At 57.1% G+C, this 15,286-nt stretch overlaps 1 protein-coding gene across 1 annotated transcript in view; it reads left to right on the top strand.

Moving 5' to 3' along the window:
• CCDC12 (coiled-coil domain containing 12) overlaps positions 1-13,781 on the top strand; it is a 47,284-nt gene extending 33,503 nt beyond the window's left edge. The window contains exons 3-7 of the mRNA XM_039837587.1: positions 10,363-10,442; positions 12,010-12,071; positions 12,296-12,330; positions 13,372-13,448; positions 13,544-13,781. Coding sequence (XP_039693521.1) covers positions 10,363-10,442; positions 12,010-12,071; positions 12,296-12,330; positions 13,372-13,448; positions 13,544-13,626 — 337 coding nt within the window. The 3' untranslated portion in view covers positions 13,627-13,781. The remainder of the gene's footprint in view (positions 1-10,362; positions 10,443-12,009; positions 12,072-12,295; positions 12,331-13,371; positions 13,449-13,543) is intronic.
• Positions 13,782-15,286: the final 1,505 nt, after the last annotated feature.

The raw sequence follows: 15,286 nt of genomic DNA, 5'->3' as shown, positions 1-15,286 counted from the left end.
GCAGTTTTCCCCATTCTGTGGTGATGGTGGAGAGAACTTTTGGTTTTCTTCTAGTTTATTCTTAGGTTCTCAGTCATTGGCTAGGGCCTTGAGTCCTAATTTCTGGGCTGTCTTTGCTTTGCTGAAGGAGACTTCGAGTCTCCTCCTTGATGAAAAAGAGCAGCTCATTGGTCAGCAGGTGGGTGAGTGGGTCATACGGTAGACTTGAATGTCGAGCCTTGAATGTGGAATCGTGCGATTGAATCTCAAACACGGTGTTGAGTGGAGGATGAAGCAGGCTGCAGAGTCGACACATACAAGGCAGGAACATTTATGTCAAATTTGGAAGCACACACAATGACGTGCATAATATTCAGTCAGTAAGAACTGACTTGATTGGTTGTCCAAAGGGCACATCGTTCGGAGTCCCTGGAGGCAACAGTGAGTGAAACAGTTTCTCCCCACGTGGAGTGACATTCTCTAGAGGGAGCCAGACTGTTGACAAGCAGGCGAGTGTGTGGTCAGAGGTCAGGGGCGCTGAGGCAGCTGCAGCGGAAGTGTAAGCAGACACGTGGAGTGGCGGAGCTCACAGCGGCTGGGGCAGCCAGGAGGAAGCCTGCTCAAATGTGATTTGTTTCTTTAAAAAAAGAGGGAGGGGGAACTAAACTCTCTCAAAAATGGCAAAATGTTGCTTTCGTTGACTCTGGGGGAGCTGAGTACGTGTGTTACTCCCTGAACTCCGTGTGCTTCAAACGTTTCATGATAAAAACATTGTGAAGAAGAAAACGAAGGAGACAGTTCCAGGTTCCTATTAATGAGCTTTGGATAAAAGAGACCCGGCTCGCCAGCTAGGCCTTAACGGGCCATTCGTGATGGGGCACAGACCCCTCTGAAGTCCCATGCTGCGCCCACCAACTGGCCGAGTTCAGGCCCCTGTGCCTTTGTTCACGGTGGCCCAGGGACCAAACATGCTGGACATTGAATTAGGTTCTGCTTCAGCTTGTGCGGCTCATCTGCTTTTCTCTGGTCAGTCTCTTTCGAGGCAGCAGGGTGAGGTGGAATGGTCAGCAGCTCCTGGTGATTGGGAGCTTGGCTTCTGCAGCTGCACCTCGAGATGGGCAGGTGGACTTCCACTTCTCTAAGCATCCCTAACCTGGCAGGGTTTGCTGCTCAGTCACTCCCTTGCTTACCAGGAAGCCGAGCCTTAGCTGGGAGGGGAGTCGTGCCAGCACTGGGAGCCCCCAGGAAACGTGGGCTCTCCCTACTTGGACAGGCTTAGAGCCGCGGGCAGGCAGAGCAGAGCCGTGGGCCTCATACCAGGGGGCCAGACCCCGGTGGGTTTAACCCCAGACTGCAGGGTGCTGGCTTGGGTGCGGGCTTTCCAGAAAGAGCAGGTGCAGCTGCAGAAGCCATTGAGCAGATTCAGCTGTCTGCCCGGAGGCACGGTGCGGCCAGTGCATTTCCTCAGTTTGTGGCTGAGGAAATGGGACTCCAGCGGTGTTGGAGACAGGCACCCCAGGACCTCACCCGTCAGCAGCCATACTGGACAGTCACCCACCTTGCCCTCTGCCTCTGCTCCTGCCTGTCCACCCATGTAGACCTCAGAATCTTGGCTCTTCTAGCTCCTTTGCCTTTGCTTATAATTAGCAAAGGTGTGTAAACTTGTTAAGTATTTTTTTTTTTAAAAGGCTTTAAGTTTTTGATTGGAATTGCATGGAATCTGTAGATCAAAATTCCTTTTTAAATTTTTCATTTCTCTCTTCAGGATAAATCCTAATGCATCCCCATAACAACCAAATTCTTACCAGGTGGGGATTTGGTCAGTCCCCCTAGGTTCAGCAGCCCAGGCCAGGCTCTGTGGGAGGGAGAGAGAGAAGTGTCCCCACCCCCAGAGGGGCCCCTGCATCTCCCTTGGGCTGGTCGTGCCCTCTCCCAGTCAAACTTCCCTAGTGGCTAACTCTGCAGGGTGTACGTGAAGCATCTCGAACCGCCTCCTCTTACTGCCTGAGTAAGATGTGGTCTGGCGGCCCTGGAAGGCCGGCCCGTGGGAGGAGGTGTTCATGTCAGCTCTTTTGTTTTGTAAGCCCTCAGTCACTTCCTCCTGGTGGCAGGTCTGCTGACATGTGCCATGTCGGGGTAGGGTTTGTGGTTGACGGTCATGGCCACCCTGCCAAGTGGGAGGAGAGGGGACGTGTTGCATACTCCATCGGGCACAGGGCAGAGGAGTGTGTCTTGTTAAGCACCCGAACAGGCAAGCCCCAAACCCTCAGCCCTCACAACCACTGCCTCCCTTCGGCTTTGGATCCACGTCTACACCCAGCTGGAGCAGTCGCCATTCAGGGTTGGTGGTTCACCTTGGGGTGGGTAACGCGTCCTACAGAGGAAACTGGGCCACTAGCCTGCCTACTTCAGGATGGAAAACCGGTTCTCCAGCTCCATGTGCAGAGAGGTCCCACCCCAGCTGAGGCCCATCCCAGAGCTGGCCTGGCGCCCAAACCCTTGAGGCTGGCTAACGGCCGGCCTCTCGTCTGTGAGTTGGGTCCCCAGGATGGTGTTTGTGAACCAGGGCGTGCTCGCCGATCCGCGACGTCACCTTGATTTGGCAGACATTGCCACAGTAGTGGTGACAACCTGACTGGTTTCCCCCCCGCCTTCTGAGTTACCCCACTCTGGCTCCAGGCCCGAGGGCGTCCCAGGCATGGGCAGTGGGGCTGGATTGTGGCCCTAGGGTTCATGCTGAGACAGCATCAGGAGACCTGCAGCCACCCTGTTTTTCCTGCTCCTGTTGCTCAGGAAGAGGTCCAGGAATGTGGGAGAATGAATCCAGGGAGAACTGGTTCCAGGAGTGGAGAGCAGTGGGAAGCAGACTCGCTGCGAGGCCCTTCTGTGTGCGGGGAGGGCGGGAGATGGGCTGGGTCCTTTCACTGTGGAAAAAAGTCTCGATCTTGTATGGCGTGACCTTCGGTGCTTCCAGAGCCCTTCTCATCGTCATCCTCCCTGTTCTGGGGGTGGGCGTGGTCCACCATGAAGTGAGGAAGCCACAGTTCCTGCAGGTGATGCGACTTGTCTGAGCTGTTCCAACTGAGAGGGAGTGGAGCCGCGCTGGGCCTCCCCTGTTCCCTGCCTGATGGAGAACCGAACCCTCCCAGCCCCATCACGTCACAAGTAGGGAAGCAGAGCCATCCCTGTCCCCTGCCCGCCGGCTCTCCAGTCAGGCCAGGCCTGGTTCTGCTCCGCCACCTTCACCCTTGGGACTGCTCCCAAATGGGGAGGTGCTGTGGCCTCTGTCCCGCCTGCCCTCTGGCTGGGGCTGGAGGATGGGCAGCCAGGAGGCAGCTGTGCGTGAAGGGGAGGGTCTCAGTTTGGCAGCCTGCCGCCCAGGTCAGCCAGATGGGGCTGAGCACTGTCCACCTCCCCGAGAGGTCCAGGGGTGGGGTCGGCCCCAGGAGGTTGGGGGCAGTAGACTGCAGGCTCCTCCCCCGACCACCTGGCCCCAGACAGCAGTGTGGTCAGTCCTGTTGGGGTTCAGCTCAGCTGCCGTAAACCTCTATTCTCTTTTTAAATTTGAATTGACAAAGTACACAAAGTATAGATTTTTTTCAATTGTAGAAAAGTTAGAAAATACAGACTAACATGCGTCTGCATATCCTCCTGTTTTGTAATCTTTTTCACATACCATACTGTGGCCATCTTTTGATCAGTATATTTCTATAAAATTTTCAGTGGCTACTTAATACTGAGTTTACTACCATAATTAATTTTTTAGTCCTCGATTTTGGTTTTGGGTATGCCAGCTGCTTTATTCTTTAAGTGAACATTAGCTGCGTGTGTTCAGGTGGGATGGGTACAGAGCCCAGCTTGTCATTTTAGAGAGCCCGGGCTGGGTGGGCTCTGCAGAGCCTTGCGTGGAGTGGGTACAGACCACATGACGGGGATGTGATGGCAGCTCCAGCAGGGCATGGGCCTGGCTCAACTAACACTTGGCCCTGGTCATTGCCTTCAGCAGCCGCTGGCTGGCTGTGAACCATCCCTCGGGCTGGGCAGCCGGTGCTCTCAGCAGGCCTTGGGCTAGCTCAGCTGGGTGAGCTTGGGTGAGCCTGTCTTGGTGGGGTTTCCACGTGGGGCTTCCACGTGGGTCTCACCCGGCCTGTGGCTGGCTCTTCCGGCCTCCCTGTTTTTAAGGCAAAGACATGACTGCATTATTTATGCCTCTAACACCTGCGACCCACTGTGATTTTAGGGACAGATGGAGGATCCTGGCAGCCAGGAGAGCTGAGAAGACAGGACTTGGGAGGGAGAAGTTTCAAGAAGGGTGCTGTAGGGTTGGGGGGCACAGCATGATTTTTCCTTCAAGGAACACAAAAGGTCCAGAGTGCTGGCTGAGCTACCTGCAACCTTGGGCAGGACCTTGTCACTCTGTCAGGCAGCCTTTACTCTCCCCACAGTGACTGCTAGTCCCTGGGGAGCCTGGTTGGGGAAGCCGGGGTCAGGGGTCCAGCTCAAGGCCAGAGACTTGGGTTCGGATTCTGGCTCTGGCTCTTCTCTCACTCAGAGACCTCGGGAGCCTCCATGAGGCTCTCTAAACTTTCCACATCTGGAAAATGTCAGTCACCACCTCCACTGATGTTGAAGGCGGTCCTGAGAGGCACCTTCCGAGGGGCCGGCGGTGGGGGTTTCCTGCCGAGGAGGAAGTGCTGCCCCATCCGTGATCTCCTGCACTTTGGGGTGGGGGCAGGACGTTAAGGCCCGGAGGAAGTGGGAGTTGCCACCCCCTTTCCTGAAACCCTCTGAGGTGGCGTTAACCAGGGGTTGCGTGGGAGGCTTTGTCCAGCACGTGGTCAGTGCTCGCGTCCTCCAGCTGCCGTGGCTTCTCTGTATGTCAGACGGACGGGAGGCCTGGGTGGGCTGGTGGGGCGGAGGCAGAACTGGCTGATTAGAGGGGGAGCACTATATCTGTGCCCTGTCCCCAGAGTGAGGCCAGAGTTTCCCTTCTGGGGGACAGCTAGAGGACAGGGTTGTCTGCCCACGAGTGGGGGAGCTGCTGGGCTCTTGAAAAGTTTCATTTGCTGTTAAGCCATCCATCCAGTTTCTGAAATTAAAATGTCAAACCACTACCAAACAAAAACATCCCCCAGAGCCCATCTCTTTACAGTATACATGTTCCAGCCTGACCTCATACTTCACCTATAATGAATTTTTTTTTGCCCTCACCTCGGGTGTTCTGATTGTACTGTCCCGAGCTGTCTGTCCTGTGCCCGCCCCGGGCTTGGCCGTCCTCTGGGAGGGTGCTCGAAGCCTACTCTAGGGTGCTCTGCCAGAAGCACCTGTGTGTGTGTGTGTGTGTGTGACGTGGCCCCATGGCTGTTACAGTTATGCTACCAGGAACGTTTGTGTGTAGAACATTTTGTTTTGCTTGTCCCTGGTTGGTTACTATTTCTATGACCCGACAGCCCTGTTTAAGGCAGTAACCATAGAAGTAGTCTTGGGGTTTGAACATTTTAATGGCTCTTGAAGGAAATGACCAGACCAGGCTCTGGAGCAGTTGTGGGTACCACTTGGGATAGTCTCCTCATTTTCGTGGACCCCTAGGGTCTAGCCGGCGGCAGCACCAAAGCCTTGTTGTTTATGTTGGGGACATGGGGATGTCTCTGTGTGCAGAGCCTAAAGCCAACAGGTTATTAGGGGGGTGTGTTGCTGGAAGAGGTCCTGCATCTCTGCTCTGAATGTCCTCTGTGGTCGGAGTGGCTGGTGTCTCTGGCCAGGGCTGAGCTCCAGGGCCAGACTCCCCCCAACCCCGAGGTCTGTCACCGCCAGCTCTCCATCTGGTCCCTGAGAGGACCAGGGAGCCAGGTGGGCGGGCCTTGTTCTCAGGGAGCGGGGCCGTGTGGGACTGCACCACCCTGGCCTTTGTCCAGGGGTCTGGGGCGGGGTTGTGCGGAATGGCCCCAAGCACAGTCGGGGTGTGGGGAGGCTAACGCCCAGGGCGAGACTGATAGCAAGATCGGGCGGGAGCAGTGGGCCAGGGGCGGGGGCACCTCCGCGAGCACTGCAGACTTTCCCTGAGACCCATTTGTTAGCGAAGGGATTGGACCAGATCATCTGGAAGCTCCCTTTCACCTCAGCTTTCTAGAACTCTGCTCCCGGGCTTCACATTTTACAGAGAACACCACCTTTCTCCACCCCCTCCCCTGTGGAAGGTGTGATAAACAGCCCCGAGGGGTGACTTCCTGAGGGGGCCCAGCAGCTGGCCTTGAGGAAGACCTCGAAGTGGTCACCAGACCTGCTCAGGCACTTGACAGGTCTCCCTAGACACCCGGGAGGAGGCAGAGAGGAAATGAGAAAGGACGTTTTTAAGGAGACCAGTAGCACGTGAACTCCGGCTTTGCCACAAAGACAACAGAAGTCACTTTGGAGTTGGCAGCCTTGACCCAGCCACATTCCTGCCCTCTGCATCTCCTGGGCACAACTTCTTGGCTTCTCGCATTGTCTTCCCAAGCATTAAGAGGCCCCCAGGCCACCTAGAAAGCTCTTTACCAAGTGCCTGCCCTGAATTCCTGTGTCAGGCTGCAGGCAAGTGTGCCCAGCCCTCCCAGGCCTGCTGGTTGCTGGTCTGCAGGAGCTCGTAGGGGCAGGGCGTGTAGGACAGACATACAACCGTGAAGGGGCCACATACTCGGAGTGTGGTAGCTGCTGTGTCCCAGGTAGTGGGACCAAGAGGGGGTCCAGGAGAGGAGTCGTCAGCTGGACCTTGGGGTGGGTGGAGACATTTGGGAAGGGGCTGCTCACAGTGCTTTCCCGTTGAGTTAGCTCTTGAAGCCCAATGGGCAGGAATGTAGCAAACAGAGCTGGCCGTTTCCCAGGGGACATCGGATTGGAAAGCAGGCTCTGCTCAGCTCAGACAGTGGCTGCCTGGTGGAGATCGTGAGTGGCCCAGGACATCTGGGTAAAGGGCAGGGTCCTAAAAGGCACTGGCTCACTGGGCTTCCTTGTGACGTCATTCCCCTCATCTCTGCAGCAGTCCCTTTAGTGTTTCCTGAAGAACAGGTCGCCGATGACTCATCTTCCCAACTTTTTTTTGTCTGGAAAAGTCATTCTTTGAAGGCTGTTTTACCCAGATTTCTGATTTCCATTGTTTCTGTTGAGAACTCAGCTGTCAGTGTTAGTTCCTCCTTTGACGGTTGGGTGTCTGTTTTAACAATTTCTCTTCGTCTTTGGTTGTAGTATTTTGACAACGATTTGCCTAGATATGCTTTTCTTTGGAGTTCGTAGCGTTTCTTCAATCTGCGGCTTGATGTTTTTCCTTAATTCTGTAAAATCTTCAGTCATCATCTCTCTTGCTTCTGGGATTCTGATTCCTTGCACGTTACATCTTTTCATCGTGTTGCTTGTATCTCTCATTCTCTTTTCTGTATTTTCCAATCTCCTTCTGCGCCTCAGTCTGGACCTTTTCTGGACTGTCTCACAGCTGCGCTCACCCTTTCTTTACCCGGATCTAACTGCTATTGAACCTATTTATTGAGTTCTTAATTTCAGTTATGTTTTCAATTATATAATTTCCATTTGATTAATTTTAACAGTTTTAGATTCTCTGCTGAAAGTCTCCATCTTGTGGTTTGCCTTCCTGAACTTTTATTACTTTCAATTATTTTACATTTCATTTCTGATCATTCTAAAATCTGGATCTCCTGTGAGTATATTTCTGTTGTCTTTTTCCTTATGGCTTTGGCTGAATCTTGGATACTGTCTGTATATGAAAAGTTCTAGAGAAAAATTGAGGTTTCAGATAATTTGTTTTTCTCTGGAGAGAATTTATTCCAGCTTCTGGCAGGCAGTCAGGCTAGGGGTGCCCTGACCCACCCTCTCCGGAGGTGAAGACCAGCAAGCACCCAGTTACGTGGCCCGTTCTGCCCAGGAGCAGGCTGGTCAGCGGCTGTGCTGATGCCAGGCTGTTTCAGTCCTGTAAAGAATGCTCCGTTTCAGGTTCACCCCTCCTCTGAGGCTGGGGATCTGGTGGGGGTCACAACAGAAAGCCTGCGGTGTTGCCGGAGCCCGGCTCCGCGGGCTCCCTGAACACGTCTTTTGTCTCTTCAGCCCCGTGAGATTGCAGGACGTTCTCCCTGTCGATAGACAAACGCTTCAAGTGGGGAGAGGTGCCCAGCGCCGGGCTCGCCTCTGTGCTTCTGTCTGTGATCGCAGCCCCTCAGACGCTTGTTGCCTTGGCACTTATCCAAGACCAACAAATAGATATTTTAAAAAAATATATCTGTTGTAAGGATTTTAAACGTTGTTTGCAGGGGGCAGGAGGGGTTAAACTTGCTTCCGCATTGGAAAGGCCAGGCCCCTGACCCCAGTGCCCCTGACCTCTCCCAGAGACTTGCCTTATGTCCGTGGTGGGGGTGGGAGGGGCAGTTAATTGGGCATTAGTGAGGGGCAGTCTCTTCTTTCGCTCTCACAGAGTGAATCAGGTGAGGCCAGACCTAGCTCTGCAGAGCTGGACACACCCAGCATCGCCTCCTTGTTCACAGGTGTGGAAACAGAGGCCCAGAATGGGACAGTCCCACAGTGACTGGGACCCAGGTGTTGTCGACTGCTTGACCAGTGCTCAGCTCCAGCGGGGAGCTGGGGACAGTGGGCAGCAGGGCTGCCGGTGCTGCCGTGCGGCCAGCCTGCCAGCCATTTGATGCTTCTCTTCCCTGTTGCTTCTGGCCTCCCCCTGTCCCCTGCCTGTTTCTGAGTGACAGTTTTCTTCTCACTAATCCCTGAAGTTTTCTTCCCACACCCAGTTTCTCTTCCGCTTTCCTCCCCACCCTGCTGTGAATGAAAGTCACTTCACAGCCCGTGCCCCACTTGCTCTCCTGTCACCCGAGTGACCTGACTTTCACTACCAGGCCTAGGCAGGCATGACAAGGGGGACGGGATGGGTGTCCCTGCTCCTTAGAAGAAGTAGACCCTGGGAGTGGGCGGCAGGCTTCCTCCACAGGCCATGCTGGCACTGCCCCCGGGCACAGAGATTCAGCCTAGCCCCAGGGCTGTGGCCTTAGGGGCCCTGGCAGAAGGTTAAGGGCAAGCAGAGCTTGTGAACAGGGGACCGAATGTGGCATCAGGAGGCCCCCAAGTCCAGATCGCTGCCGCTCACTAGCTGCGTGGTCGGCCACAGACACCTGCTGCCTCAGCTCCAGAAAGGCTTGCCTGCCCCGGGGCCGGGCGAGTCAGCGGCGCTTCGGCCTGGCGTAGCCAGAGGGTTCAGTAGATGAGACTGTGGGAGGCCTTCCCTGTTGGGAAGTGTCCCCTGTCCTTGAGGCCCAGGACTTCCGAGGGGCTGGCCAGCAGTCCTCAACAGGGCCCTGAAGTGGCAGTGGGGAAGGAGGGCCCACACCACAGTCTCCCCGCGCCAGCAGGCAGTGGGGCCATTTCTGCCTCCCCCTCGGCCTAGACGGTCTGACCCAGTGGCTCTGTCTTACCTTGTTAAGCAGGAACTCTCTCTCTCTCTGCCACCCGTGGAGTCACCCAGGGCCCCCGCTCCTGCAGGTCAGCCTCTCTGGGGTGGAGGGGTGATGAGCTGCTCAGTCGGGGGGCCCCCAGGGAGCGCTCAGTGCAGCCAGCCCTGCCTGAGGAGGCTGGCTAACAGGAAAGTAATACCGTGGTCACTGGTGGTCCCAGTGTGTGTCTGGTCCCTCATGGCTTCGTCCTTCACTGAGGCCTTACGGTCTGTCCTGGTGGCATTTTAAAGAGCTCCTGCAGGGCTGGGGCCTGTGCAGCCCTCGTGGCCATCAGCCGGACCATGGCTTTCCCAGCCTTGCACACTGTCGTGCTGTTCCCTCAGCCCTTGCTGGCCACCCCCCACACACAGACCCTTGTCACCAGTAGTCAAAGGACACTACCAGTGGTCCGAGGGCACGAAAGCTCTGAGAAGGCGGCCAGGCTTGAGGAGCCAATGGGTGACCCTTGGCTTTCTCTCTTAGGAGTAGCTCAGCTCTGGCCCTGGCCTGTAGTCATGCTTTGCCTCTCTCTCAGATGCCGCAACCACTGCTGTGAGCTTATCAGTGGTGCAGTCTGTCTGACCCTCAGTTCCCTTAACTGTCAATGGGAGATAACCCAGGAGGGACATGTGGTGACTGCTGCTCCGGCGTCCCTGGCCCCAGATCCAGACGAGACCCTATGCCGCGGGCAGGGCCCCGGGAGGGCAGCCAGCCTGTCTGCTGAGGACGGACAGAGGGGCAGGCTCAGGGGTGCGGACGGGGGGCCGTCCCAGCGATGGCGTATGGAGCTGTGCTTCCCTCTTCAGGCCATCTCCAGGGAGAAGGGAGCCGGCTCGTGGCCTGTGCGCGGTGAACGAGACCGTCCTGCATTTACTCCATCTCTGCTTGTTTCCTGCTCTCGTAGGGAACTCAGGCTGCGGAACTACGTCCCCGAGGACGAGGACCTGAAGAGGAGGAGGGTGCCCCAAGCCAAACCAGTCGCCGGTAAGTGAGCTGCGTCCCCGCGTCCCTACAACATGGCACTGTCACTTGCCTGCACCCGTTGCTCGCTCCCTGGGAGAATGTCCGGCGGAGCCAGGACTGGGTTGGGCCTCTCGGCTCCTCCGCCACCATCTTCTGGCAGATGCACGAGCGGTCAGCGGTGGGACTGAGAGAGGCAGGCAGGGCACTGAAGAAGCCTATCGTGCCTGCCGTGCCCTGCTCACACCTGACTGGAGGCCTGCCAGGGACCACGTCTCAGAGGAGCCCTCTGGGCTGAGGGGTGGAAGTGGCCCCGGGACCCTCAGAGGGTCAGAGTGAGAGATCCTGACGAAGGGCCAACCATTTCGGTGCCCGGAGAGCAGTGGGCAGGCCACCGCTCACCAGGATCGAGGTGTGACAGTGGCAGAGCACAGAGGGTGGGGAGACGTGTTCTTGCCGGTGGGGCGAGGGGCCCGGCCCAGGGGCCGCTCGGTGTCGCCGTGGTATGGGGCGCAGCAGCATCCGGCCCACTGCAGCCTGTCCACTGGAGGTGCGGGGGCACTTATTGGCACACAGTTCCCTGGTCCCTGGCCCTGTTTAATTCTTTGCTTTTTGTTATTGACTTTTAGTTATATGGGTAATAAATGAATAAATACAATTACCTCGTAAAAAAGTAAAGTGTTGGCCATCTGGCCACACCTCAGTCTGCTTCCCCATCTCCTTTGCCCCTGAGATTCCCATGTATCATACCCAGGTAGTTTGCGTCATGGTTTGGGCCCCACTGGGGTGGGGGCAGTGGCATGGTTGGGCCGGGCATTAAGGCGGGACAGGGGAGGGGCGGGGAGCTGGTCCTGTGCCTCAGGGTCAGCACCTGTGGCTGGAGGGAGGCGAGGAAGGGCAGGGGGGCCGTGCGGGAACATGGGGCACTGTGGTGGGGGCCGGAGGAAGCCCACAGAGCCCAGTTTGGGCATGGTGCTCCTGGCTTCTGTCTCCACGGGAACAGGGCCCTCCTTGTCAGACCGTCCAGAGGCCCACGGTGCTGTCAGCAGCTGGGTGCAGCCCAGACAAATCTGAGGGTGGCCGTCCCCCTCGTTTGGAGAGCACACATCTAAGAATAGGACGAGAAGAAAGCCACCTGTGCTCTGACCAGTCTGGGGCCCAGAGGGCGTCTTCAGAGCCCAGGAGCCCATGGAGGTTACAGGGACAGCCAGTCCTCCAGGCCCTTCACGAAACCGTACTTTGGGTTCGTTCAGACAGCTCTGTCGATTCACAGCTGGGCAGCGGGGGCTGAGAGTAGCATCCGTGCTTCCTGACTGGAAGCCTGGGCTTCGCCTCCTGCAGCTGGCTGCCTGCGCGGGCCCTCCCATGGCCCAGGCTTGCCGTGATCCTGGGGAGCCCCAGCCCTTCCCTTAGAGCTGCCCTTGCAGGGTCGTCACATCTGGCTGGCCAGGGGCGAGGGGAGAGGTGAGGACAAGAGGGCCTAGGGTCTCCCCGGGGACCCCCGCCTGCACTGTCTTCGCCTTTGCTGTGTCCCTGCGGAGAGTGACAGGGCCTCTCCGACGGGCTTGCCTTGTTGTCTTGCACCCTCTAGTGGAAGAGAAGGTGAAGGAGCAACTGGAGGCCGCCAAGCCCGAGCCTGTCATTGAGGAGGTGGTGAGTGCCGGGTGGCCGGTCCCCGTCACTGCTCGCTGGGTCCTTCTTCCCCACCTGCTCTCCGCTCTCCCCTCCCTCTTCCACTTTATTCCCTTTCCCCCTCCCTACTTCCTCTCCCCTCTCCTTCTTCCTTTTTCTCCCGTTTTCCTACCTCTGTCCCCGTCTTCCTGCGCCCTTTGGGACGGGGCCCCTCCAGCCCTGACGTGCGTCTCCCCCCTCCACAGGACCTGGCCAACCTTGCACCCCGGAAGCCTGACTGGTGAGTGTTGCCCATGGAGGACCAGTGCAGACAGAGCAGCGAGCTCTTGGTACTGGGCTTGGTCCTCGGGCTGGGCCTTTCCACCCTTGCAGTGGGGAGACGGCATAGACCTGTAGCTGCACGAGATAGTTACTGTCCGAAGCACGTGCTGAGAAGGACGTAAATGGAGAATGAGCGGGAAGTGTCGGGGGATGACACCCGGAGGTGGGCAGAGGCTCAGGCAGAGGGGAGCAGCAGGCACATCAGGAAGTCCCTTCTGAGTGGGTGAGGACCTGCCCCACCTCAGGGAGCCCCATGTGAGTGAGTCCGACGTTTGCCCTTGGGGAGCTGCAGCGTGGAGGAGAGACGGTGGGGAGAGCGGACGTGGGTTCCTGTCCCGGGTCTGCCACCCATCGGCCTGTCCCTCTGTGGCCCCAGTTCCCTCTTCTGTGAAATGATGCTCATCCTTCCCTGGTGCCCCTGTGACTGGGCTGAGAGAGGGGTGAGAGGGCCTCATGGCCTGGGGGCTGCTTTACCTTGAGCCAGAGGCACGATGGACCAGATCCCTGTCACCTGCACGTCTGCGTCAAGTGCAGCACCAGCTGGAGGTGGTGTAGCTGGTGAAAGAAAAGCGTGGGGCCTGTGTCCTAGGAACCCCCAAACCTGAGAATAGGCTATGCATGCACTTCTAGAAGCTCCAGTGGTTAGGTGAGCATGTGGCTGGAGGAGGAGCAGGACCCACAGTGGGTCATGCATGTCACTCCCCGATGGTGATCTAGGGGACTAGACCAAGAGAGGACCCCTGAGAAGCCATCCGCCCTTGCACACCTGGACTCAGTCCCTTGCGTTGGGTGGGTCTGTGGGGCTGGACCCCGCCCCACTGGGACTGGGGTGGATGGCTGGTGCTGAGTTCGAAGGGTGCAGAAAAGGAGAGAGGAGCCTCCTGGCCTTCTTCCCGGGGCAGTGTGATTCCTAATGTCCAAGGGCTGTGGGCAAGGAGGGCCCCAAGGCCACGGCAGATCAGCCTTCAGCCTCTGGCCTCCCCCCACCTCCCTTCTGTAGGGACCTCAAGAGAGACGTAGCCAAGAAGCTGGAGAAGCTAGAAAAACGGACCCAGAGGGCCATCGCCGAGCTGATCCGTAAGTCAGGGCCTGGCAGGGCGGATCACTGCCCTCTGGGTGGTGGCCCAAGCACAGAGTCCATCTCCATCCCTCCTGTTCTGCTGTCCATCCAGGTGAGAGGCTGAAAGGCCAGGAGGACAGCCTGGCCTCTGCAGTGGACGCCAGCACAGAACAAGAGGCCTGCGACTCTGACTGAGGCGTACCCCGGCCCCTCACCTACTTGTCAGGCCTGTTTAGCAGGAGGATAGTCTTGGACAAGGGTTGGGGCTGGGCTTGCCATCACGTCCACTTTGGCTTCAGAGCAGTGAATCCCTGCCCCATCATTCTGAACCGCCACCCCCATGGGGTGAGGTCNAGACAGGGTGCCTGCAAAGGCGATGCTTACATGAATAGGCCCTGTGTTGGCCTGAGCATGTTGAGACTGGAGGGATGGGACAGGCCCAGGTCTGCCCTCTGGCTCCAGGTCCAGGCCCAGTCCTTGGTCAGCGGTGGTCATCTCAGAACCCTCGAGTGACAGAGATGGGTCTGAGAGAGTTCTCTTAAGACTTGGCACAGGCCTGGGCCTTGTAGCATTCTGTGGGACAGCGCGGAGAGGCTCCCTCCCCGGTCCTCTGTGGCCGCCTCACAGTGTGAGGGACGGAAGGGAGAGGCTGGGCCCGTGAAGGCTGTGAGCTGTGCCCCGGCCTCAGCTCTGCGCTGCTCCGGATTCCAGGTCCCGTGCCCTGTTCTCTCTCACTCTGCCCAGCCCCAGGCAGCCCCTCAGTTTCAGTTCTCCCGTCAGAGCTGGCCTATGGCTTCCCTGGGACAGGGCCCCTGTGTGGGGGACGGTGGCCCATTCTGCTAGAGACTGGGGTAGTGTGGGCTGAGTTTCGGGTGTGGTGTTGAGTCCCAGCCCCCGAGGTCCTGAGCCACCTCTGTGGCGTTGACTCTCCAGAGCAACTGGCTGGCCACAGCTCTGACTCCATGTGTCTGTGACCAACTAGAATTTCATCTCCTCTAGAATGATAACATGCTCGAGTTTCCTTCGGGGTTTTTTTTTCCCATTGAGCCTCCTGCCCCTGCCCTGGGTCATCCCAGTGTGTTCGTCCCTCTGTGATGAGTTTCAGGAACACAGTGACCCGGCTTTGGTGGATGGTGCTGAGGACTCGGGCCATAGAGGTGGAGCAAGCGTGTACACGGAGACCAGTATACACACAGTAAACTAAATGCTTTAAGTTAAAATTACGCATCTACTCTAAGAAGGTAATTCTTCTGTATAAAAGAAGCAGGAACTTGCAGTTGTGAATGAAGGCTGAAGTGGCAGGTGGCCGGCTGCTGCAGAGAGCAGTGGGACCTGACCAGGACTCTGATTCCCACCAGTGACAGGGGTCAGACATGCCCACGGGCGTCAGGACTGGAGCCAGGCTCCCTCTGCATGGCCAGGGTCTGGAACGGGGCTTCCTTTCCTAGGAGTAAAGGATGAAAAGAGCCTCACCTCCTGAGCATGCAGCTGGAAGCAGAATGTTTCTCTGTGGCAGTGTAGGGACTCAGACACCCGGTGACAGGCAGCTGGGCGCCCGCTCAGCACCAGCACTGGGACTAGAGTGGGGATATCCCCACAGTATGAGCCCCGAGAGCTGATGGAAGGTTTGCTTCTGCATGTAAACCCTGTGTGCCCTACAAAAAACTGCCTGACGAGGAGAGAGAAAAACAAAGATCACCATGTGTGATGGGCACTCAAAACAAAAGTTACAAAACCTGTGAGAAAACCCAGTGCCTTAAAGAGTGACCAACAACCCAACAAATGGGAGAGTTTACAGCCAAGGACACTGAAACAGTAACATCCTAACAGGCTTTAAAATGAGCATTTGTTTTAT

This window comes from Pteropus medius, unplaced genomic scaffold, assembly GCF_902729225.1.
Source record: "Pteropus medius unplaced genomic scaffold, Ma_sr-lr_union100, whole genome shotgun sequence".
NCBI lineage: Eukaryota > Metazoa > Chordata > Mammalia > Chiroptera > Pteropodidae > Pteropus > Pteropus medius.
Note: the sequence above shows the minus strand (reverse complement) of the source record. Positions and strands in the feature narration are given on the sequence as shown.